The 27,022-nt window shown below is 37.0% G+C and overlaps 3 protein-coding genes across 4 annotated transcripts; all 3 read left to right on the plus strand.

The window, feature by feature from the left end:
• The first annotated feature begins 3,282 nt into the window (after nucleotides 1-3,282).
• LOC103962281 (phosphatidylinositol-3-phosphatase SAC1-like) lies at nucleotides 3,283-14,561 on the plus strand. The gene is made up of 16 exons (XM_009374968.3): nucleotides 3,283-3,549; nucleotides 3,626-3,830; nucleotides 3,932-4,097; nucleotides 5,035-5,257; nucleotides 5,658-5,734; nucleotides 6,004-6,191; nucleotides 6,312-6,409; nucleotides 7,411-7,544; nucleotides 8,331-8,465; nucleotides 9,691-10,021; nucleotides 11,040-11,161; nucleotides 11,589-11,693; nucleotides 11,879-12,091; nucleotides 12,244-12,435; nucleotides 12,927-13,038; nucleotides 14,101-14,561. The coding sequence occupies exons 1-16, from the start codon at nucleotides 3,412-3,414 to the stop codon at nucleotides 14,347-14,349; spliced, it is 2,688 nt and encodes an 895-aa protein (XP_009373243.1). The 5' UTR covers nucleotides 3,283-3,411; the 3' UTR covers nucleotides 14,350-14,561.
• A 1,021-nt stretch (nucleotides 14,562-15,582) lies between these two features.
• Nucleotides 15,583-17,540, plus strand: LOC103962343 (protein PHOTOSYSTEM I ASSEMBLY 2, chloroplastic). 2 transcript variants are annotated; one of them, XM_048583133.1, is made up of 4 exons: nucleotides 15,583-15,856; nucleotides 16,034-16,081; nucleotides 17,025-17,071; nucleotides 17,195-17,540. In XM_048583133.1, the coding sequence occupies exons 1-4, from the start codon at nucleotides 15,659-15,661 to the stop codon at nucleotides 17,280-17,282; spliced, it is 381 nt and encodes a 126-aa protein (XP_048439090.1). In that variant the 5' UTR covers nucleotides 15,583-15,658; the 3' UTR covers nucleotides 17,283-17,540. The 2 variants fall into 2 exon arrangements, with proteins under 2 accessions (XP_048439090.1, XP_009373318.3); XM_009375043.3 differs by having other exon boundaries at nucleotides 15,589-15,856; nucleotides 16,022-16,081.
• Nucleotides 17,541-23,017: 5,477 nt separating this feature from the next.
• On the plus strand, nucleotides 23,018-25,902 carry LOC125476614. The gene is made up of 2 exons (XM_048582898.1): nucleotides 23,018-23,399; nucleotides 24,732-25,902. Exon 2 carries the CDS (start codon nucleotides 24,930-24,932, stop codon nucleotides 25,821-25,823), a length of 894 nt encoding a protein of 297 aa, XP_048438855.1. The 5' UTR covers nucleotides 23,018-23,399; nucleotides 24,732-24,929; the 3' UTR covers nucleotides 25,824-25,902.
• The last annotated feature ends 1,120 nt before the right edge of the window (nucleotides 25,903-27,022 follow it).

Raw genomic sequence — 27,022 nt, forward strand, 5'->3', positions numbered from 1 at the left:
TAGTCATATATTAGATGTTTATCAAACAGTCACAAAGTCAAAGAGTGAGTTGTGGTATGCTGTGTTGGATGTTGCTAACATTGCATTCGATATTCAGCAGTTGTGAATATAATTTGGCGTTTGAGATTTTTCTTTACAAAACATATTTTTTGAAATTTTGATAATCCAATTGTTTGGTAAAGTTATAAAAAGCTTCTTTAAAACAGAACTTTGGGTTTCTATGGCAGCAGTTTTGAATAGATTCTGGAAGGTTGCCTCTAAAAGCTAGTTTGTAAATAAGTGACAGCCCCTATCCCTCCAATTATGTTAGTCTTTTTCTTTTTTGGGTTTGGTGTAGCTTTCACTAGTTGGCAGTCGAGTTTGCTCCTTTATCTTCAAATTTGCAGCTGCAGATCTCTAAGCTCTCAACTGAGAAATATATTGCTAACGGTGACGACCAACTCATCAAGTTATTACTCATCTGTAAGTTTATTGATCTCCTTGTATTTTATTTTCGGATTTGGAAGCTCTCAATTTTTCTCTAGGGCTTTGTCTTTACCATGAGAATAGGGGTTGTCTCTTCATTGTGAGATAGGGGCTTAGTCTGCTTCACGATTAGATACATTACTTTTTCCTCTTTAATAATTGATTTAAATTTCATTTACGTATTTCATTTCAGTTTCTATTGTTTAGATCATGTTTGCCATCTACTTGAAAAAAACTGTACTTTTGGGTACATGAAGTACTGGAACCTTTGTGGGTCTCTGAAGGACTGGAACCTTTGCGGCTTTGCCTGAATTGCTTTTGGGATATGTGAATACAACATCTCTTCCTGTGCGATTCACATGTTCAAGTTGCCAAGTTTTGGTTGAGTTTTTGGAATTGATTTTATTGATAAGCTTAGTTCTGACAAAGCTTTTTTGGGAGTTTAATGTAGATGGTGCACATCCACATGTTTCAGTTAGTCTTTCTGTATATAGGATTTTTGTTATTGATTATGTGAGTACAAACCATATCTTATGCAATAATTTTGTATTCGATTCTGAACAATTAGTTACTGTTATAGTTTTGAAAATGATATAGGAAAAGTGCGGCTTTACAGAGTACTATCGTAAAAGTCTATTATGCTGATAATCGTAACTCAAAAGTGGTTTGAGGATTTGTGTTTTTCTCTCTAAAGATGTGCTAGGCTTGCTCTGGTCCCTTTTCCTTTTTCTCTTCTAAAAACTGCATAACACCGATACACTATACAGTCACAAAGTACGTTCATATGTGGATTGATTAATTTGCGTAGGGACTATGACATTTTGTTTCTGTTTCATTCTTAGGCTAAGCTTTATATGTAAGCATATACGCTGATGGAAAAGGAATAACAATGTGGGAAATGGATCAAAAGTTATGGCTCTATGGAATAGTCATAATGTAGCAATGACGCGTATCAAGGAGGTGGTGGCATGTGAGATTGCTGTGGCACATATGTTAAGAAAAAGGGCTTGGAAAATTCAAGGACCAACTGCACTAAGAAGACAAAAGAATCCCAAATTGATCAGAAATCTCAAATATGGATACTTTGGCTCTTTACAAAATTCCAGGCTTGGTTAAGTTGCTAAAGTCCACAAAATTCGTTCTAGTGGAAGAAGGCTGAACAAGATCTCTGATGCTCGTAATGAGATCATTTTACAGGTTCTCTCCCTCTCTTTCTCCACCAACGGCACTATTTGTACCTCCAGGCCAGTGGCAGTAGACGTAGTGGCTGGGAATGGGTTCAACTTGGAAGGCTGTGATGAAGGTGAGTTTATTGTGGATTTGGACCCTAGTTTGGTGTGAAGAAAACAGTTGCCTTCCAATGATGAGGCAAAAATGAAGTCGAAGAGAGAGCGCTCAGTGACAGTGAGGCAGGAGGACCAAGCAACGGGCTTATCTAATGAGGATCGCCCTCCCAAAAGATTGAGGTCCGATTCGAGTACTGAAATGAGCACAGGTGAGCATCTGAAAGGGTTGTGTGTAATATTGCATTTGTATTTTAAAATTACAGAGCTGCTGCTGGGAAACTGATACAATAATCCTCATTTTGGTTTCCCATCAAGTAGCGTTTCTGATGGTATTTACAATGTCTATATATGTCCCTCCAGCATGTGCACGTGTAACTGAACATTTTGCAGCTGATAAATGAAATGTTGCTAACAATATTGAGCTCGTTTGGATGTGCTTTTAAAATGACTGAAATCACTTTTAGAGAATATGTTTTTGGGTTCCAAAAGCATTTAAAGTGCTTTCTAGAAGAAGCACTAGTTATGTGTTTCTTCCTGGAAGCATTTTAAGTGTTTTTTTCAAGATTTATTTACATCTTTACTAAAGAATGGTTTTAAAAATATTTTCACCAAAAACTCATTCAGTTATTTTCAAAATACATCCAAACGAGTTCATTATTGTTATTTTTTCTTTTTACACAACAATATTGGGGGGAAGGGGATTTTGTTAAGCTTCATAATCGGCCGGCAATAACTTGGTTGCTTTATCTATCAAAACTCGGCCTTTATTTAAAAGTTATTTGTTCAGAGTATTAAGTTTATTTTCTTTAAATATTTAGTCCTCCATTAAATTAACGAGTTTCTGTACATGTTAAGCGTATATATAAGGGTCCTACACTTACCGTATCATTATTTTAGAATTATCTACACAATCAAATCAATTCGACTGAAGGCACAAATTAACACAACTCAAGTACGGGTGTAATATGAGAAATAGAAAACTCGTGTCCATTCTAAAAATTATCCCAAACTTAGAGTGTAAAATGTTTTAGCCCTATATTAAAAATACATGTGGAAAAATGGATTTTTGGTCTTGCTGAAAAATGTATAAAAATGTTGCATACGTTAGAACGTCTTTAAAGAAGATTGTCAAATATGATATATCAAATTTTTATTTGATGATTGGTGTGACTAATTGAATATAAATGTTAGGGAGATCAAATTTTTCAAAACCAAATGATGTATCACCAATAAAAAACAAGCACGTTAATCGACATTTAATTTGATTATATTTTTGTTTGTCGTAAAAAAAGATAACTAAAAAGCAAGATTTAACCTGTCACATTATATATGATACCTACATTGAAGAACACAATAATGTATTTTAACCTAAATACGTGCTTAGAATTTGTCTCCACTCACTCACTTGCTATTTTGTTTGACGTATTTGACATAACGGTCTTAAACGTGAATTAAACTTTTTTTTTTTTTGTACGTATGTGTATTATACGCGTACTTACGACTTACGAGAGCAACAACAACAAATCACCGGAAAAAAAAAAAAAGAAAAAAAAAAAAGGCGCGCCGGAGCAGGTACAAGTTTGAAGTTATATATATAAAACAGGCAATTTCCATTCTCCTCTGAATATAGTTCTTCGTTCCCTCCATCCGCAGTGCAGAAATGGCGAAACCTGACAAGTCGAAGCCCAATATCCCCCAATACGTCCGTTCCTCCGCCAAAGTCCACCCCTCCAACGACTTCGACGCCGACCCCAACTCCTACTCCCTCGAAAAGTTCAAGCTTTACGAGACCAGACAGGTAACCAATTCTTCACTATCTCTCACCAATTTAATCCAATTCTTCATTCTCCTCCAATTGACGCTTCCAATTCCAGCGATTTTACTTGATCGGAAGCGATCGGAACAAGCGGTTCTTCCGGGTCTTGAAAATCGACCGATCGGAGCCCGACGATTTGAATATCAGCGAAGACCCCGTCGTGTACTCGCCGCAGGAGATCAAGAGTCTGCTTCAGCGAATCGCCGAGGGCAATCGCGCCACCGGAGGCCTTACTTTTGTGGCCAAGGTTTATGGGATCGCCGGTCAGTGTCTTAGACCTTAATGGGTACTTGGAGAGATTGACGAACTACCTACTTGTGTGTTTTGTGTTTACTATTTGTATGGGGTTTTGGTGTTTTGCTAGGTTGCATTAAGTTTCTGGAATCGTATTACTTGATTTTGGTCACCAAGCGTCGCCAAATAGGAAGTATATGTGGTCATGCGATTTATAGCATTGATGAGAGCCAGTTGATTACTATTCCGCACGTCTCGATTCAAACCGATATTGCTCATTCTAAGACCGAGTTGCGGTAATTTTCTCCCTTGTTTTCATGTTTCTTTGTTGTCTGGACTGTTAAATGATAGCATAAACGTGGCAGAGATATAATTGATTTGCTTAGAGATTTACGGTCACTGGGTTATGTATTTGTATAATCGACATGGTCTCTCACCATTGGTCTCATACATCGGGCTTGTATGGAAACAATAGGCCAGAAAGAATACCCGAAAGAATAAGATAGAAAGCGAAGCTTTCAGTGTAAAACCCTTTTTGGTATGTGTCTAGGAGATGGGTAGTGTTTTAAGCTCAGGGACAGAAAGGGTGAGTATACACACCAAGGGTCCCGTCATTGTAAAATTTTGCTTCAAAGTTCTATGGGGTCACTTAATTTATTACACCAGTGTTCCTCAACACATAAAACACATAAAACACATAAACCCTGATTTATAATTACTGCTGTCCTGTTAGAGGAGATATAATTTACTTTGGGGGTTTACCTTTTTTGCTTAGCTGGATAAAGTGATGGTTGCACAAATATACTGTTCATTAATGACACTGCTAATGGTTTCATTCACAACTTCCCGTAGTGACTACGTGGAAGTTGGATTGGGAAGGGGTTGGTTACTTAGGATAGTAAATGGAGAAGGGTGTGAATGTGATGTTTGAAAGTGACTGGCGAAGCAAATGCCATATCCTGTGGATATCTTTAACGTAAGAACTATGCAGTTAATCTGTGATCGTTTGAAGATGCATATAATTCTTTTTTACTTAATATCCCACTTTTGGATGGGCTTAAAGGGGTGTTCCATTATCTAATCAGTAGGTGGTGTTTCATATTTAAAACGACAAAATGTACAGTAATGGTACTCTGCAGGCTTAATTTTTCTCAACTGCATGATAACCAACTAATATATTTCGTAATTCAACTTCTATAGATTATTGCTTATATTTTTGTCCTGTAACTGTAGGTACAAGAAGCTTCTATCCAGTGTTGATTTGACCAAAGATTTTTTCTATAGTTATACGTATCCTATAATGCAGAGCTTGCAAAAAAATGTGTTATCAATGGGTGAAGAAAGGATGCCATATGATAATATATTTGTATGGAATGCCTTTCTAACACAAGCTATTCGATCAAGGTGCAATAACACAATCTGGACAATAGCATTAGTGCATGGGCATTTTAAGCAGGTATGAAACTCTCTCTCTTTCTCACTGTATGTGCATGGTAATGAGATTGTTTTGGTGCAGAACCCATAGACAGTTTAGCCAGCCAAAAACGACATTGCTTTAGATGTACCCTACATTTTTTACTAATAAAATTTGCTCATATCCTGTCTATTCATTTTGGTGAACTTATACCGTATGTATTTACTTCTCATGCTACCTATGTATTACCTTGTGCTGAGGGATTTATGAGTTTTGGTCTTTTGACGGATGCTTTAGGTGTCTGATGCACAGGTCACCCATGTTTCTCATCTTTCCTTTTGTTTTTTTTTCTAGATAAACTTGTCTCTTTTGAAAAGAAAAACTTGTTAACAGAATATGTGTTAAATATCTGGATGAAGTTTAGTTTACTTGATGATGGCAGATTAGGCTATCAATCTTTGGTAGGGACTTCAGTGTTTCTCTGGTCTCTAGACGCTCTCGGCATTTTGCAGGAACACGGTATGTTGTAGTTTGAATATCACGTTAGCACCATCTTCATTTCTCCTAATTATTGACAAAGCTGTCCATATGGCATGTAAAAACAAAAGTCAAATTTTTACGACCATACGTTTTTTTTCTTTTTTTTTAATTTAAAAAAAAAAAAATTTAAGTTTTATGTTTTGAGGGTGAAATTTCACTGGTATTAGCTTTGATAATGTTTTGATATGCAGAAAATTCTTGTTGTATAACATGTCAATATTTTAATCATGTTTTCAATTGGGTTACAGTTACTTGAAAAGGGGAGTGAATGATAGGGGAAGGGTTGCAAATGATGTTGAGACAGAGCAGATAATCCTCGACGAAGAAGCTGGATCATGCAAAGGAAAAATGAGTTCTGTTGTCCAGATGCGTGGCTCGATTCCCCTTTTCTGGTCACAAGAAGCTTCAAGATTTAGTCCTAAGCCTGATATTATATGTAAGAACACTATTTGATGCATATTAGTTTCATTTGAATCATATGCTACACGTCACATGCATCGTTTACAAGGCTTCATTGGAATTAATCATTTTTTGCATGTTATTATTCTGGCTTTAGTACAGAGATATGACCCCACATATCAGGCTACCAAATTACATTTTGAAGACCTGGCAAGGAGATATGGCAACCCAGTTATTGTGCTTAATTTGATCAAGGTTTGTTTATTTCTATATGGCTTCTTAATAGCTGCTGGCAATAAAAACATAATCTCATATTGTTAGTCGTTACTATTACTGCATGTTATTGGACAACGTTTTTATGTGTTGGATGACCAATAACTCTTCTCTTCTTCTTGTTTTTGTTTTAAGTAAATGAGGGAGGGGTTATTGATAAATGTGCATTCAGATCATAATTAATGTTGTACCTCTTCCAACATTGGGAAGGGAAATACCATTAGACCTAGAGCTAACTGGTTATTGGATATTTAATAAAGACAACATGTGCAATTTTTTCAGCCAACTTAGGATAACTTTAAAAAATTACTAGTAAGACAGAATGCAAAACTAGAAAATTTTGACAATGATGCAGGAGTTCTGCTTAATAGTTTAAAGCAAGGTTTTATAAGTCAACCTGTTGTAGGCGAGAAACAGTAATTTAATGTGCATCTATTTTGCAGGTGCAAATAATTATGTGATAGCTATCGCCACATAGTAGATACTCTATTTGATAAATTCGGTTATTTAGAGAATGAGTTGAAACTTTGCTAATACATTGCCCTCCATATTACTTTTGTTGGCTGCAAGTGAGGTTGTAGAATGAGTTGTAGCTATTTGAGGATCATATCAGCTTGGTGTACTGTCATGGCGCAATAGTGAATATTAAATACATCTCTTGTTTCTCGCATCTGCCTGACGTTCAGTATAAGTTGAAGATTTATTTGTGCTTCTGATCTACAGTGGTTGAGTTTTCTACCCATGTGTGTGTGTGTTTGTGTCATAGGGAGATTGTGCTTACGTGGATGTTAATTGGTTAAAATATTTTTGGTGCTGAAATCTTTTTAAACACTATTTGAGTTACAGCCTATTCAAGATACATATATACATAGAGATAAATATTTTGTTGGAATTACGAGTTAAGCTATATTTATCAGTTGCCTATCATGCAAATTTTTTCTTCTTATTTTTCATTTCATGTGTCTCGTACAATTTTACTGTAGACTGTCGAAAAAAGGCCTCGAGAAATGATGCTGAGGCGCGAGTTTGCAAGTGCAGTTGGGTACTTGAATCAAATATTTTCGGAAGAAAACCATCTTAAGTTTATTCACTGGGACTTTCACAAGTTTGCAAAAAGGTAACCAGTTGAGTTTTCATTTTCCTTTTGTTTTTTGTTTTACTTTTTTTTTTTTTTGGCGGAGTGGACACAGACACACACGCACACCTATGATGCACAGATAGATATAGGATACATGATTAAATACGATACAAAAAGTCTCCATAAAACTAGGATAAAAATAGGAGAATAAAAACCATGCTGTATCATATAAGTTTTCTTTTGTGGTGTTGTGCAGGCTAAGATAAGAGTAGGGTAAACAACATCCCTATCTGGTGTGGTGCAGGCTAGTTCTATGTTTTTGTTTTTTCACTTCTCTAATGGTTGGTTGCAGCCATAAAAGTATGAAAAGCATATCCCCATTTTTTTTTGTTTAAAATCTAGTAAGCACAATTGAACCAAAATTCCTTTTCCTTTACATGAACAATTATAGGAGTCCCGCGCAATTGAAATAAGACGTACACATAGTATCGTGGGGGAGTGAGGTTTTTGTCGAGACCTAGAAATTCTTTACGAAATTGTATTGATTCATATGGAGCATTTGATACACATCAGGCCATATTGGTATCTGATACTCCATATCTACATTGAATGACTAATTCTGTTTCATAGGCTCACAGATTTATATATGTATATATCATTCACATAGGTATACATCATTTTGCTCCCACTTTCTCATCTTGCTAAGACGTGTACTTATTTACCAATAGATAACTCTGCAATGCTTTTGATATAATCATCTCTAACTGCTTGTGTTTATATTTGTTTTCTTCTGTCTAACCGATCTCTATCTTTCTGCTTCCAAAGCAAGTCTGCCAATGTTTTAGCAGTTTTGGGTGCTGTGGCAAGTGAGGCGCTTGACTTGACTGGTTTTTACTACAGTGGTAAACCTAGGGTTGTTAAACGGAGGCCCAATCAAATAAGCCGGACAAGCACGGGAAGGTGTGCAATTTTTATGTTGGTTGCTTAGTTTTTGCAAATGTTATGGAGTCATCATAGATATGAATCAGTCCTTTTTTATTGGGAAAATAAAAGGAAAGTTTTAACACTAGTTGTACGTTATATCCTATTCTGATTTCCATGCACATTTGTGGTGACATGTTACAGTTCATGCATGCGATATTTTTAAGTTACACCACTTTTCCAATTCTTTTATGCTGGTTCTCCAGCGAGCAATGTATAATTATAAATATTGGTATCCTATAACCCACTTTTTTGCTGGTTCAGTGATTTCCGTACTCTATTCTCAGAGATTTATTCCAGATCTCCGTTGCACTTAGATTGTTATCTTTGAATGAATTTGCATTGTATAAATTCTAGGAGGCAGACGAGTGCCAGATGTCCCATTGATGAAACACAATCATGCTTTACTGCGAACTTCTTACTTATAGGGTTTGGTTGGGAGCACTTCTGTATGAAGTACTGTACTTTTGTTTGTACTGCTTTATTAGAAATTTAGAAGCATTTGAAAAACTCAAGTGCATCATGCATATTTTCTTGGGATTGCTTCCATAGAAAACTTATAAAGTTCTTCTGGAAGAAGCAGTAAAATGCTTCTCAAAATCGAAGTGTACAACCTCCCATGGCTACAGCCAGCACCAGGATGTGAGAAAAGAGAGGAACCACCACCCAATCGTGCCCTGACATAATACATCTTCGTAATGAAAATTGAGTGGAAACATGAGTTGGCTTTTACAGTATCTATATCCCAAAATCCCTGCGGAAAAGAATTCACTCCCCGGGGGGGGGGGGGCTGTTCTGACAAAGCCATGAATCGGAAATCTTCCTATTGTTTATATTTAAATCAGACACTTAAGAAGCACTTGTGGCACTGTTCAAAGCACTCCCGAACACATCCTAGTGTGTTGCATCGGAACTAGCATGTTGGCAATCCAGTCATTGTCTGGTTATCTGAATTTCCTACATTTTTATCTCCTATGCCAGTCCCCCATGACCAGCAGAGATCTTGATATAACCCAATTGGTGCTGGTTCAGTTCTACAGCTCAGTTGGTCATTCCATCTAGGGTTTGATATACAGAAATTAGGTGCTATGGTGCACATGAGCGCCAAATTTTCGATTCAAACCGATATTGTTTTGCTCGCTAATTAACACTGGTATTAGACTGAACTAGTATTTCATTTAAATCAGACTTCCTTTTCTTTCAGGGAAGCTTCTCTTAGAGATCTGAGATCCAACTCTGGGGACAGGGAGTCTGATATTAGTCAACAGAAGAAAATTGATAATTTTAGCGGTGAACCACCCCATTTTCAAAGTGGCGTTCTGCGCACGAATTGTATTGATTGTTTGGATCGTACAAATGTCGCCCAGTATGCGTATGGCCTTGCAGCTTTAGGCCGACAACTTCATGCAATGGGTTTGACAAATCTGCCCAAAGTGGATCCTGATAGCACTATTGCTGCAGCTCTCATGGATATGTACCAGAGCATGGGAGATGCCCTTGCGCAGCAGTATGGTGGCTCTGCAGCTCACAACACTGTATGTTCTTATTTTATTCATGGGCTAGAGTATGCATATTATCAGTTGCTAGATGTCATAGATCAACCCCTATAATTCTAACTTGAAAGTTAAAAAAGAAAGAGAACTCTATAACTCTAATCAGATGTCCACTGAAAAAAAAAAAAAATCACATCACAAACCAAAGTGTTATGATTGTGGTGAAATAAAAAGATGAATACAATGCTTCTGATAGAGATGACCCATGATAACAAAATGGTCAAAATGTTTAAATTTGACGGTCATTGTGTGAGGATCATCTTTGATTAGGGAACCTGAAAATAGATGGTTCGGATCATTTCACCACATTGCATGGTGGGTGTTAACAGTGTGGTCTTCAAGTTAACTTCTCACTTAAGGTTTTCTCGAGAAGTTTATAAAGACATAAACAGTAATAGTATAATTCATACAGTGGACAAGGAGTTGAGGAAAGTTGAGGTTCACCATAAAACCAATTGGCAATATGGGGAGTAGACCAACTACTTATAAGCACATGCAAGGTCCCTCCTCTCACCAACGTGGGATTCATTCTCAACAGGAGTTCACCCTTAAGATGCAATCTAAAACAAATATATGAACTCAGGAAGTCCACTCTTGAAGTGCAATCTGCAACAAAAAGAGCAGTACAACCCTACTAAATTTAGGTCTTTATCAGATCACCCTCATTGTGTCCAAGTAAATATTAAAGTGGAGGGAGAAGATACGTTAATCTATATGGATAAGAATAAGGCTCTAGTAAGTACTAAACTAAGTGACCAATCTCGAGTTCTTAGATCTCCTTTTAGGATTAGGAGAAAATCACTTTAAAAGTGGGAATATTTTTCGTGCCTGTGCTGTAGTGTTTTGATTTTGGATGTAATGGTTCTAGATTGGTTACTTATAGCAGTTACTAATGCCTTCTGTATGTATATATGCCTCTGTGTAACTGTGTATGGTTTTCGAATTTCCGTATTTAGCTTTATATGTCTTCCTGAAGCCTTTTCCTTATCATGAACTCCAGGTATTTACTGAGAGGCAGGGAAAGTGGAAAGCCACAACCCAATCAAGAGAGTTCCTGAAGTCTATCAAGAGATACTACAGCAATGCTTACACTGATGGTGAAAAGCAAGATGCCATAAATTTGTACTTGCTTCATCTCTCTTGTAGTTTCTAATCTGTTCTTTCCTTTAGTAACAGATAAGGCTTATTACCTACTACGATCTCCATCAATTCGTATAAAATAAAAATATAGAAATTGTTCCCGATCAATAGCTTATCCATTTTGCATTAAGAAATAGATGCATCTATGGATAGGGGCACTTGTGTTGTTGTAGCAGTTGTATAGTTATGTAATTTTGAATGTATTGAGGAGCTAGTAACTCTATGTCGTATTATTTTACATTTGGAACGATGTTGTATTGGAGTATGTCATATTATGTTGTACTGTATTATATCATATCTCACTATGTTGTAATTTGATTTACAATGTTATGTTGCACATTATCATACGCTATTTTGCTTTCTTAAAAAAAAAATTCTAAAACTTTGATCTTTTTGTGGGTTTTACCAGATTTTTGGGTTACTTCAAACCACAAGACGGGAAACCTGCTCTCTGGGAGCTGGATTCTGATTACTATCTTCATGTATCTGGAATTGATGACCTCCTCGATGTGTGGTAAATCTCTGTGTATACGGAATTGATGTTCTTTGCACATGTCTCTGCACAAACATACACAAGCAGGGATGCATGTTGTACATTTACAATACCTATTTCAATCGGTTTTCCCAAGTCTTCTGTAAGTTAATGGTTCAGTTTAATCATCCATTTTTATGGTAAGATTCTTGATTTTCAACTTTCAGTCCACAAGGAAATGATACGCACTTAGGAGGATTGGGAAACACTCTTGCCCCTATTCCTGCTTGCAGAGAAGACTTTTTGAGGATGAAGTTGACATCTTTTGATAAATTGATTGAAAGGACGTGTAGTTCAATAAGGGATGTTAGACTTTGTAGTGAACCAGATCAAAGACCAGGTGGTGGTCCTGCAAATTCTAGTGTGGCACCTGATGCAGCGTAATTATATTCAACCTAAGCTGTTTTTATCCCTCTGTTTAGCATCCTATTCGTGATTTGATTATTCATCTCTGTCTTTGGTTATCCTGTACACTTGGGACCCAAGGCAAATTCTCTTTATAATTACTGAACATTGGAATTGTATTTTTCAGTGAAATACAGTTGAAAAGCCCAAATTGGCTTTTTGGCCAGAGAAAATATGAAGAAAGTGGCTCTGCACCAAAAGTTACTTCACATGAAATCAGTAATGGAGGATCCCGTAACGAGACAGGGGTTGATGGCTTTTGTGACTTAAATTGGCTTTCTTCTGAAGCCAATGATAGTGAGGAGGATATCTTCCAGAGGTATGCTATATGGAAATGCATTTACGTTGGCATAGGAGAAGAACCTCCCATTTGTCTGGTTTATTATCTTAAGTATCTGTGGAAACATGAAGGTGTTGTGCATCTCCATGTAGACGGCTTATACATTGTTGTTAATACCGTGACCTCTAATGTTAGTTGGGTGCTAAGGATTGATACTAAAAATATATAGGGAAATGGTCATAATAAGGGTGATAAAACAGTAACCCGAAGAAATTTTGATAAGAGTAGTATTATCTGGGTAATTAAGTTGATTTAGAATTCTATGTTACTAGCTTGTTGGCATCATCATCTATATCGACAAAATAAATACATATATACAGACACAGATAAATCTGTTGAATTATAATGTTTCATTTCTTTACTCCATGTTTTCCAGTAACCTGTAGGCGTACTTAAATTGTATAAAAAGCCTCTGGGGTATCCTATGGAGTGTATCTGTTGATCATGTCTTTCTCTGCTGCAATTCCAAGGTACCTTTCAATGACATCAGTAGATGAAGCCAATGGGTGGTACGGTGGGACGCTTCTAGGTGATCAAGATGAAAACAGTGAGATATACAAGCACTATGCTGAGTTATGTCAGGTAGGGTACCTCTAAATTTCCGAACATGGACCAGTCTGGTATCTCCTCTGAAAATTAAAATCTGATGTAAATTTGTGCAAAATAATGAAAGTGCTTGTTTCTTTTCTTTGTGTTCATTCTCTGACCAGAAAAATAGGCTTCTTTCTGATTGTTAACATTCCGTGTTTTTCCATGCTTCTGCTTCTATATATATTTTTAAATATCTCCTGGTATCAGTGTATCCCAAAGTAGAAGAAACATAATTATAAATTTCTTTTTCTGTAGGTTAACATTTTAGTTAACGGATAGGTTTGTATATTGTACATAGGAGTGTGCCTTTTGGGCATAGTTCAATGAAGTTTTCTTCTTAAAAGGAAACAAAAGAAAACCCAATAACGAATGTATTAACAGTTAACTATTTAACTCCCTGATTTCTCTATTGTTGTTTGGTTGAAGCATTGAGATGCACCAAAGAATTTCAATGTGATGCGATTTGTAAGGACTTGAGTTTGTTGGCTAACCTGTTAAGCAGGGTTACATGTGGAGTTTAGGTATATTTGGTTTGGGGTTCCGCGTGGGGCTTTGGGGTTGTTGCTCAAGGTTCAAGGTCTGAGGTAGGGATTAGGATTCAAGTCAAAAGTTCGGGTTCCAAGTTTTGGCTTGGACTGCGCAGGACTCCAAGTTTGGGCTGGGGGTCCAGAACTGTATGGATATGCGGGTCTGGGTATGATTTGATGCCGGTCTAGGGTTGGGGTTCACAGATCAAGGGGTTGGGGTCTAAGTTTGAGTTTTGATTTGGGGCCCATGTGAGGAGTCTAGGATTTGCGTCTGTGATCTGTTATAATCTCAGGTTTCCAATTAAAATACTGTTGTAATAATTCATTTTACCAAGATACCTCTCTTGCAAATGCAATATATAATTTTTTTAAGCTTGCATGGTTCTCTGGTATTTTGTTGAAGTTTGACGCTCTTGTATATCGAGCTTAGAGAGACCTGAGGACATGTCCTTTTTCGCCTTTCTTCTCACATATGTGGTACGTTTCATATCCTTAATATGCTTTTGTGAAACTTTTCAACGTGCAGGGCCCTGGTATTGAGCCGTTCAAAAATGATCGTGAGATGGAGCAGCACTATGCTAATGCTCTTCATATGGGAACAATTAACATTGTCGACGATGCTGATGTTGAGGTAGAGATGGAAGCAGCCCTCAAGGAATACGACCAAATTGGTAGTGATCTTGGGAGCATCCCTGCATCATGTAAATTGTTAGCTGAAGATCCGAGCTGGTTGACGAGGTGGATAATTGGGGAAGAGAAGGTGCAGAGGATTTGAAGAGAGCTAAATGAAGTGTAAGAGGCAAACATTATTTACTAAATCTTGCCGTATACATATTACTAGCATCAGACAAGGTTGAGCTATACTTTGTGCATATAAATGTAAATACAGTGTGTTCAAATTACAGGCATTTCCGTCTTTAGGATTCACAAGTTACTGCTTGACCTCTTGTATGTTTCGATGAACTTTCTGCTGCTGCTGGTTTTTCATCCATCGTTTTTTTTTTTTTTTTTTTTTCCTTTTTTCTTCGGTCTGAAATACTTTCGGTTTTTGATTCATCTGTACTCGTCATTTTAAGACTGCAGGGATCAAAACTCAATCTTTTCGGCATAATTAATTCCATTCTAACATTCTTTAAATCTCAAAAATTCCAAATTCCTCGATCTGCTCTTCTGGTTTAGATTTTAAGGTCAGCCGCCGAACTCTCCCCTTTGTAATTGGTTTTTGTTGTTGAATTATTCTACATCCAAAGCCTTATGATCAAAACAAATTGCAAGTGAAAATTTTAGAGTGCGTATTACTACATGTTAACAGCTGAATGTACGCTGTAAAATCATAGGGATTTGACGTGAGAACGGAGTGTTGGCGGTCGATTATCTGATGCTCTCTCTCTCCTCCTTTATTTAAGCTTAGGACTGACAGTGTAAGATAAACTCACACAGGTTAATCGAAGTCATTTAAAATGTAATGTTTATTGTACTACAATTTAAGCATTAAAGTGATTGGTTGCACGGAGAGTGAATCAAAGCGGATGAATGATTGATTGTCCTCACGCAAGGTCAAACTAAGCACGTTCTAAATCCTCGGGATGGTAGGAAACTCCACCACCAATAGTTGGGTAGCAATTCACATCTTGACAAAGCAAACGGTTTAAATGAGCTATTTATCTTTCAACGGGGCATACAATACCAACAGGATCCTCTCCGGATTCTTTTGGTGAGGATCCTGAAGATCTATGAATCGTGTCTGTTTATCGTACATCGTGCGGTCAGTTTTTGTCAGGTATTGTTTGTATTTAATTTTAAACAATAATATTTAAAATGATTTCTGACCGTATGATGTACAATTCATGAACACTATTCATAGATTTCCAAAATCCTTACAAAGAGAATCTAGCGATCGAGGATCCGGATTCCAGACAATATCCAGAGTCAGAGTGAGAGGCCAGAAAGCAGTGGACCCCTCCTAACAAATAAAAGTTTGTGGATGCGATGAAATTGTTTGTAGTTCACTCATTCCAACTTATAAGTGTGGAAAGAATAATCTCAAATAATATTGTTGGTGTGATCAGGATTAATTGAGGAAGATGATGACCAAACTCTCCATGTCTTGCTCTTGCAACACTAGTACCACTCTCAGTCTGATTCCCAACATTCCTCCACCTGCACTTCCACCAATTAGTCCTCACCAGATTGCTCCAATCCTACTGAAAACAAGCATACAGCACAGGCCTAGGGCAGTTGCAGTTTTCGCTGCAAAATCTGGAGGATTTCCACTCAACTCGGTATACATCCGCTTTTTTTTACGAAAATTCTATGGTGCTCTAGAATACATAGTATTTTTTAATCGTTTAGATCTTGATTTTGTATTTTAAACTTTGAATTTAAGTACCTTAATTAGTATGTATTTATGCAAGTGTTAGTTGGACTCTAATTCCTTTGACATGTAGTTCTTGAAAAAGTGTGAAAGCTGTGGAGGTAAAGGTGCAATCGAATGCCAGGGATGCAAGGTACGCGCATGCTCTCTTAAATTCACTTGACATGTATTCACCCTCTGCATTGATATTCACCTTTTTTTCATTTTTTTTTAAATTTTATAATTATTTTTTAATCATGCATTTTATTAAGTTATACAGTTGAGGTTTCACCCATCCAGTAGGAGATGGTAAACTATTGCAAGAAAATGCATATTCAAAATTATGAGAGTTTACACTTAAGAAGCAAAATAGTTTTACACCTTAAAGTAGTTCAACAAATATAATACCGAAGATATATATAAGCTTTTTTAGCTAAACGGTTCTTGAGATTAACGTAACTCTTTATTTTAATTCTTGACAATAAAAACCAATAGAAGTAATCTTTGAGTTTGTCTACTATAAATCATTTTGGTCATTCCGAGAAAAAATCTATCAATATCCTCGTTAAATTGTCATGCGAACAACTATGTGCCCATCTTTTTAAAGATATTTTTGTCAAACCAACCCCTCCACTTGACATATTTTTCACAGAATGACTAAAATGATTTACGGTAGACAAACTCAAGGACCATTTCTATTAATTTTCATTGTTAAAAACTAGAGTGAGAATTATACCACTCTCAATGACCATTTTAGCTAAAAAGCTGATATAAATACATCATTTATGGCCTCACTTTTTACATCTTTACATTGAAGATGCTCTAATTGACTAGAATTTGCACGTCTAGCTGATAATTACCTAGGTTTAATCCAAGTTACTTTGGCATTTATTGTTTATTGACAAAACATACAAACAAATAAACAACAACAAAGCCTTATCCCACTAATGGAGGTCAATTGTATGCAGTCTAGAAAGCCACTGTGTTCGATTTTGTGCCAAATCTTCCTTATTGTTTATTGACAAGAAAAAAACATGTATTGTTTGATAGGTATGCAACTATTAATTCAACTCCTTTAACCCTTCCTTAATTTTCAGGGGACGGGAAGGAATAAGAAGAATGGAAATATTTTTGAGCGGTGGAAGTAAGTTATTTCATGATTTAAAATATAAAACTCAGTTTACTTTTCATGAAATCATAGAAGAATGTATTTATATGTAATACCTTAAACAAATCAGTTTCTGATGCTTGTGTATTTAATTATTAGGTGTTTCGATTGCCAAGGATTCGGAATGAAGGGTTGCCCCAGCTGTGGACAAGGAGGACTAACCCCAGAACAAAGAGGAGAAAGATAAAGAGTTGGATGAAAAAAAACAATACGAGTTCACTGAACTAATTTGGCCCAATTTCATTATATATTGACTTACGTGCCCATGTGATATGTAGGATTAAATTAGAATGAAAATCACTCTGATTTTATATGCGTGTCAAGGACGACTAAATATAGGTGTAGTTCATAAACAATTTGAATTTTTCTGAGAACACGAGAGATTTTTGAGTACGTTTGAAAGAAGGATACATACAATAGAATTTTATGGCTTCATTTCCATGTATTCCATAATTCTCAATATAAGTACATACAATCATTGTTACATAAGGAAACAATAAGGCACACAAATATATCCTTCCTAAAACATGACTCTAATATTTACACAATACTTACATTCCTTTTCCTTAAATATTGACTCACGCAAGTCCCCTCAAGTTGGTGCATAGATATCACACATGCCCAACTTGATAAGTGAGTCATCGAAGCTTCTACTACACACAGCATGAGTAAGAGTATCTGCAAGCTATTCTTCCGAGCTTACGTACGGTATTGACACCACCTTCTTCTCAAGTTTCTCTTTAATAAAATGTCGATCAACCTTAACATTCTTAGTCATATCATGCTGTAGTGGATTCTCTACTATTTCTCTTGCCGACTTATTGTCATAATGCAAATTCCTCGCCTCTTTTTGCTTAAAGCCGAGACCCCAAAGCAACTTTCGTAGCCAAAGGATCTCACACACTCCATGGGCCATGCCTTTGAATTCGGCTTCCGCGGAAGACCATGACACCACCTTTTGTTTCTTACTTCACCAAGTAACCAAATTACCTCCAACAAATGTAAAATACCCGGACATAGAATGCCTATCAGTCACATCTCCTGCCCAATCGGCATCAGTAAATCCCTCAATCCTTATATGGCCATGATGTTCATACAAAATTCCCTTCCTTGGAGCAGACTTCAAATACGTCAAAATTCGCATAACTGCAGTCATGTGATCCACACTTGGTGAGTGCATAAATTGACTCACCACACTCACTGCATAGGCAATATCTGGACAAGTGTGGGACAAATAAATTTGTCTCCCTACCAGTTTCTGATATCTGCCCTTGTCAACTGGTTTTTGATCTGGATAAATCCCTAAATAATGCTTCTCAACAATAGTAGTGTCCACGGGTTTACATCCAAGCATACCTGTCTCCTTCAATAAATCCAGAACATATTTACGTTGAGACAAGAAAATACCTTTAGACGAACGAGCCACTTATACTCCAAGGAAATATTTTGAATCTCCCAAATTTTTCATCTTAAATTCAGCGGCAAGACTCTCGTCCAATTTCACCTTCTCTTTATAATCATCACCTGTGATTATCATGTCATCCTCATAGATAATTAAAGTTGTCACTTTGCCATTTCTCCGTTTTACAAACAACGTGTGGTTGGAATGACTATGGTAATATCCATTCTTCTCATGACTTGAGTAAATCTATCAAACCATGCATGAGGCAATTGCTTAAACCCATAAAGCCACTTTTGTAACCTACACACTCTGGTTTTCCCTTCGGCATTATATCCCGAAGGAAAATCCATATATAGTTCTTCTTCCAAATGCCCATGAAGGAAAGCATTTTTATATCAAACTGTTTCAGTGGCCAATTCAAATTTGCAGCTAATGAAATAAGAACATGTACCATATTCATCTTGGCTATTGGGGAAAAAGTTTCCTGGTAATCAACACCATACGTAACACCCGTTTAAGTGTCACCTTTTGCTACTAACCTTACTTTATACTTGTCTATTGATCCGTTGGCCTTATATTTAATTGTAAAGACCTATCTACACCCAACCGGGCTTTTTCCTTTCGGTAGTTCCATTACTTCCCATGTATCATTCTTGTGTAGTGCCATCATCTCTTCATCCATTGCAGCAACCCATTTAGGATCTTTCAAGGCCTTCCTAACTCGGATTGGTACTTGGATTGCTTCCACATTATTCACCCATGCTTGGTGTTCAAGCGCAAGGTTCCTGCATGACACATAATTTGCTATTGGATACTTTACTTTTCCTTCGGGAGAAAACCTGTCAGGAGGAACACCACGATTTTGCCTTGGTGGCAACTTATATGTACTTACACCATTATTTGGATTAGTTACATGAGCATCTATAGTACTTACCTCAAGGATATTCAGAGAAGACACATTGGATGGCACTATCGAGCTAGAGAGAGAGAGAGGGTGATGTGGGTTCGACAGGTAGCATTTCTTCCCTTGATGTACTTGGTTTGGCAGCATCTAGCTGCCAGACTGTTGTAGCTTCCTTGGCAGGACCTTGTCGATGGTCTACACCTATCTCGGCAACATCTGAAGGCCCGTATCACTCTTGGCAGTTTCTTGCCAAGAGATTGGTGTCCCATTTTCATCATTGTCGTCAACACATGCTCCCCCTGAACTACATATCACATCATTTGGTACTTCTAATCACCTAAGATCACCCTGATCACAACTAGTGTTCTCCCCTTGGTGATCTGAAGGTGAGGGGATTAAAGAATAAAAATACTATGATTTAGAAAAAGTAACATCCATAGTCACATACATATGTCGAGTTTCAAGGTGATAGCACTTATACCCTTTTTGTTGGGGGGCAAACCCAACAAAAACACACCGAAGGGCACTTGGATCCAACTTGCTACGATGAATCTTATGAATATGAACATATGCTATACATCCAAACACATGAGGAGTAAGAGTATTGGTGGGAGTAAGAGCATTGGTGGATACTATAGGAACATGTTCCGTCAATACTTGAAGAGGTGTAGGGAATTCTACAACCCGAGATGGCATACGGTTAATCACATACACATCATAGGTAACAGTTTCAGGCCAAAACCATTTAGGCACGGACGCACCAATAAGCAAGGCATGAGCAGTTTCCAAGAAATAACGATTCAACAACCCCACTTTGTTGCGGAGTATAGGGACAAGTAATTTCATGGAGAATTCCTTGATCCCGAAGAAAACTAGACAATTTGGAACTCATATGTTCACCTCCATTATTAGAGTGGATAACTTTAATAACGGAGGAATACTGTATTGTAACCATATGAGAGAAAGATCGAAGCACCATACTGACATCACTTGTATTTTTCATCACATATATCCAAGTCATACGGGTGCAATCATCAACAAAGGTAACAAACCATTTGATTCCGGAAAGAGTACTAATAAGAGAGGCACCCCAAACATCAGAGTGCACAAGATCAAATGGAAACAATCTTTTATTCATACTAGGAGGAAACGAAGTGCGATGACTCTTCGCGAGAATACATACTTCACAATGTAAGTCTGATTCTTTTATTTCATGAAATAAACTAGGCAACATGCGCCGTAAATAACCAAATGAGGCATGTCCTAACCAACAATGCAATAACCAAACTTCTTGTAAATTATTGGTACGAGATGATCGAACTATCTTAGTGCCACGCCCAATTATCTCCTTGGTTTGAATATCCTGGAGTAAACAAAAGAGTGGATACATAAGTACAACACAATCTAATTGCTCAGTAATTTGGGGAATAGATAACAAATTATGAGACAACGACGGAACAAGCAAGCAATTACGAAGGGAGAGGGCCGGTGTAAGGTCCACAGTACCGGCCCCAATAACTTGTGCAGTGGTGCCATTCACGGTTGCTATACACTTTCGAGGAGTCGTTGTCACACAAGTAAATTTTTTTTATCAAAGATCATATGATCTGTTGCACCAGAGTCCAAAATCCAACCTGTATTTGTCATTGTTATAACACATGAAAGTTGAAACAATAATACACTACAAGCACACCAATACCCAAGACTACAGCACACACGGAGACCTTGTAGCAGAGTTACTCCTACAATTGCTCAAGCACAGTAATTGAAGATATACAGCAGTTGCACCAATACACGAAAAATTGCAGTACCAAACAGATCTGCAATCCTCTTGCACAATAATTAACCACTCCTTACACAGTACCTCACGCTGCAATCCAAGGCAGCAGCGGAAAAAAAAAAAAAAAAAAAAAACCCCACACTTACGGTGACAATTGCAAAACCACAACAATTGTATGCTGCAAATAAAACACAAGCAGAGACACTTACAAGACAGAAGAAAAAATGGATTCACGTTGCAATTCTAGCAGTCAATCCCTTTTTCCTTTTATCAAATCTTTTTATTTCCCTCGTTTTTGGAAAACAGCCCTCTTACACAGGCAAATGGTCACAGCAAGCAGCAAAGCACGAAACACGATACTACTCATGGAAAACAAGACACGGTACAATTACAATACTCACGGCAAGGATTGTAGCAACACGTTTACAGTGTTGGACTTGATTACAGTCGCAGCAGCACACAGTTTTTGATTAGGGTTTTGGATCGAAAACTAGCTCTTGATGTCAAATAGAATTTTACGCCTTAATTTCCATGTATTCCATAATTCTCAATATAAGTACATACAATCCTTGTTACATAATGAAACAACAAAGGACACAAATATATCATTCCTAAAACATGACTCTAATATTTACATTCCTTTTTCTTAAATATTGACTCACTCCAATACATCATGTATCATTATACAAATAGAACACTTGAAATTTTTTTTTTGTCTACTTGTATAATAACACATGATCTACCGTCCTGTATTCTAGGCATATTGAAATTTTTGTTTAAGAACACACCACCAAAAAAGAACTACAACTAAAACAAGCATTTGAATCACGTAATACAAATGCCTCGCATGCGTTAGTGGTAATCTTTCAAGAAATTGAAATCCATGAAGGGATAACTCATCGTACTCATCGATAAAGCACGAGAGTGACACTACTAGAAACATGAAAAGAAAGAGAATGAAGAAGATTGGACACATTATTTGGCTCTTCTCTTCTACTTGGTTCGTCTCAAATTGGTTGCCATAATGACAACCTCTTTTCTAATTTTTCTTTATTTTGGTTTGCGACTGCAGAATCTGTTTTGAAAGTCCCATATATTTCGAAGTTTCTGGCTTTGACCTTCATCTTAATTATATATTTTGATCTCCAAAACCAGATCAGTGGAGGGATGGGGGCTATAGAACGGGGGAGGTGAAATGAGTAATATTGTTGCGTTTCATAGATTTTTTTTAGAAGGAAAAAAAAAAACTAAAATTCACCTAGACACAACTAGGCTGCCACATAAGACGGTATGCTAAATGTGGAATATTTAGATGGTAAGTATAGGCCTTGCCCAATATATGTTTTTTGAAGTCTTTCCTAAAATAATATATTTACTAAAAAACATGTCATATAATCCCGAATCCCGTAAATGTATACAAGTAGTGAGTAGTACTTACCTTTCATATGAAGAAGATCAATCCACGTTTGATTATTATTATGGTTGTGTTTATCTTTATAGCAGGTCAGATTTGGCAAGTGACAGATAAATTACAATGATGCTTGAAACTTTAATTCCTTGATTAACTAACTTTCAAATTTATGAAAACTAGTCTCTTACCACACGTGTACAAACCATCCACATTCTCATTAGTAAGCGGTTTTATTATTTTTTATGAATTTATTTTTTCTTTTGAAATTCTAATAGAAGAAGGGCAATTTTGAGATCATGAAAACTCTACTCTTTTTATCTTGTTCCTATGTAAATATAGATTAAACACCCAAATTGTTCGGATATCTCCAGCAAGGCAATGGGAATTGTCCAGATATCTCCAGCAAAGCAATGCGCCGAGTCGTACTCGGTTTTCACACTAATCCCTAAGACCCCGCCTCTAAAATTAGCATGTTGACCAACCATCATATACGTACGTTCGTTCTGCAACGAGACATTGAAGAAGCAAACAAAACCAAAAAGAGAAAACATTTGCTACGTGAAATAAAAAGCAGAAGATATGTTAACTACCAAATTCAATTAACTGTTAGGCAAACACACAATATTACAATCTCTGTCTCTCTCTCTCTCTCTCTCTCGATCGGTGACGGTGCCTCTCTTTGGAATAATGATCATGAGCTGTGTTGCTCCTACAGTCGTCGTCTTCTCCTCCACCACCTGCTCCTTGTGTGTTTGTGATTCCAGAAAGAACAAGCCCTACACCTCAATCATCCCTTCTTCTCCTCCTGTAAGTCCATTTGCTTTAATTTATATCTTAATTAATATATTATATATGAAATCGAGCGCATAACCTAACCTAATCTGGTAGCGATTTCATTCTATTCGGCATATGGGTTGTTCTAGCTTGAGGTTTCATCTTCATGTTCACAACATTTCATTTTAGGTACTTAATTAGACGAATATGTATAACACACACACACACACACACACACACACACATGATATCATTCACCAATTGGTATTAGTTCCTTTTCTATACTTACTCAAATATTAATCCTTGTTCATCTTTGACCAGTTGAGGAAATAATCTTCACCTTCTCAAAGATTAATTGAAGCAATAAAAATAAAATCAGATTTTTCGCATGAATTATATGATATTAATTAATTTTACACAAAGATTAACTGAAGCAATCAAATCTAAAAACAGGGTTTTGACCATCGGATTGTCGGGGTTTGAGTTTCTACGTTCCAATGTTTGCATGCTGATCTGTTCACTTCACTTTTCGACTCTCGAGTTTTTCGGACGCGTAGTCTTTTGCTTTTGTTCTTTACCCAGCTGGTTATTACTTTTGTTTTTGTCAAAATTACTAAATTAGTTTAGTTTAACCAAAAATAGTAACATACAAGTCATTTACTTTACACCGTTGATCGTGATGACCGTTACGTGGTCGAATCAAATCAAAGATGCACTAGAATATTGACAGTGACAGGGATAACAAAAATCATTGGATCCATGCATGCATGACATGAAAACAACGCGTGGTGCAGTCTAGCAAACAACGCTGTAGGATGTGTCTACTCCACACAACAATCTGATGTGTTATATAACTATGTTGGTCCCATATAGATATACTTACATGAATTTGAATTCCTGTTTTAAGTTTACAGTTTTAATTCCAGTTTTATGTTTATAGTTTCTTTGAATCTGAATATCTAATCTAGATTAACATTATCATATACAACATTATTCTACATTAATTTCTTAATAATAATATCTTTTTTTAATATATATATATATATATATATATATATATAAAATAATGTAATAATGTCAATTGACACTCTAAAAATTAAGAGCTTATTTAGAAGTACTTTTAAAATAACTAAAACACTTCCAAACGAACCCTAATTGGGCAACATTATTTCTTGTTCATTTGGTAGAAATCATAGTCATCTTGCGTACTCCACTATTCCCCAACCTTTAACTATAATAACTAAGTTGAAGTATTGGATGCCTTTTCTCTATAGCGCAAATGAAGTACAAAAAGGAAGTCGATTTATGTTACAATTAAACATATATTAACTTTGTTTTAATGATTTTTTGTTTTTAAATTTCCAGGTGATTCGGCTGATTCCTGAATAGAGCCAGTTACCCTTGAAGTCAGAGATTTTTACGTAGCTGGCCCTTGTAATTTCCAAACCAGGCCAGACTTCCAACATAAAACAGTCCATACCTATCTTGAAAATACACTTGTATGTATTCTCACAGTATTACAATATGTAGATCCCCAATACAAGGCGGATCACTAATAGTCCCATGTATTCTAATCCATGCCAATCCCAATCCGAAATCCAATATTCCTATCCTCCTCTTGAATTGAGCCTCAAGCCCCCCACTACTTTTGAACCCCAACAAAACCCTTCTCTTAGTAGAAGCTGCTCCTCCACCTCCATTGATACCATGGTCTCCGACTTATTTTCCCCGGCCTCCTCCTCCTCCACCTCACTATTAATGTATGGGGACTACATTGGCATGGAGTCCTGTGTCGACGTTCTAAGCGACGATGAGTTGAGTTTTGGTCACCGTCATCATGATTGTTATACTCAGAGAAAAGAAATGTTATGTTGGGCGCAGGAGGAGAAGAAGAGAACTTATGAGGAACTTCCACCTCCAATTTCGTTGCTGGCGCGTACGGAGAATCTGACTTCTCACATGCCTTGGGTTTTGAAGAGGCACTACACCACCGATGGACGGTTGATTTTGACGGAGGAGAAGGTTAGGCACCATGAGTACTTCAGGGCCCACAGATCCAATGGCCGTCTTAGATTGCAGCTTGTCCCTCTTGATGGCCAGGCTTTGGTTCCGCCAATCGTTTGTTGCAATGATGAGCATGAGGATGAGGAGGTGGATGATCATGATGGGTACTGTAGTGAGTCCGAGGATCATGTATTCTACGATGACGATCTGGCTGCTTATGATGGTGACAATGAAGCTTATGATTACGATTACGATTACGATTATGACGATGACTGCGATAGTGATGGTACCAGTGTTGATGGTTGTCATCATCATGGTGATGCTGAACAAATATTTGATGCTGTTAGTTCAACTACTGGATTAGCTGGGAAGTGTCTCAATATCAATGCTGTGAGAACACGGTCGTGCAACTTGGGAGTGCGAGCGCCAGCGATCAGGCATGCACACAGTTAACACTCACAAACATTGTCACTTTCATCTGTGTAGCTCATGAGCTCCCAACACCTAATGGCATTTTTGGCCAAAAGTCACAAATATTACCACTTTCATTTGTGTTTGCTAGCTACTCAATGTTTTGTTTTAATTATGCTCTTATTGACACTTCAAAAATGTCATTTTGCACTTGCACTAATGAAAAAAGACGAGACGGAGGAGAGTATTGCATCTTGACTATTTTGGAGTTGCTAATTACAATTCCTAGTCGTTTTATTTAGTTGTCTTTCTTGAATTTCCGTGGGTTATCATGCCATGCTAGCAAATTGAAGCTACCTAGCTAGGTTACTTTGCAACCGTTTGGACGGTGAATTCTTTTCAACGATTGTCTAATTTGATTAATAGTGATCATTTTGTATGGATATAACGATACTAATTTTCTTTCGTGTTTCTTATTGACACTGTTGGATAGATTTATACTGGCATGAATTTGTGGTTTAGATTCTGATGACTTGAATCGTGATCATGTGTTTCATTACTAACAAATAATGCATTTCAAGATGAATTGAAATGTCTCAAGTTTTCATCCTTGAATGGCATCTAATAAGTTTTTGAATATGTAGATGTGTCAAGGCCAATGCAAATGGATCAAGAAAAGTCTTTCTGGGGCAAGCAGCTGGATCTGATGGTCTATTTCGAGGCCATGCTGGTCGAGTTATGATCAGCGCTTTTTGTGAGCCTGTCGGAATCTCCTTTACACATAGGGCAAAGCTTGTAGCCTGCATCTTTGCTATAATCACAGCTTGGGAGAAGGGTTGGTCACGTTATGGTTGGAAACAGATCCTAAGTTGGTCGTATTTCTTTTCTCTAAACCCCTTTCTGCTCGTTGGTCTCTGCGTTCTCAGTGGAGACATTGTCGTGACCTAATAAGCCTCATCAGCTCCAGAGTTTCTCATACAGACAAGAAGGGCAATGCATGTTATGTCTGATGATGAGCTTGCCAACGATGTCCTTCATTCGGGGCTATCATGTTTTAGTGGGATAATGCTGCTTTTTATAATTCCCGACTTAATTAATAGCCAGGGGATGCAAGCTTAACCATTGTATCGTACGTCTCTTTTTCATTTTTGTTATTTTTTTTCTTTTTGCCCATTCGTTTGTTATCCATAAACATTCTTTTTGCCTATATATGCTTTAATAAAGGAGGTTTAAATATACAC

Source organism: the organism of the source record quoted next, unplaced genomic scaffold, assembly GCF_019419815.1.
Source record: "Pyrus x bretschneideri cultivar Hongxiangsu unplaced genomic scaffold, Pyrus_bretschneideri_v1 Contig2, whole genome shotgun sequence".
Taxonomy (NCBI): Eukaryota; Viridiplantae; Streptophyta; class Magnoliopsida; order Rosales; family Rosaceae; genus Pyrus; species Pyrus x bretschneideri.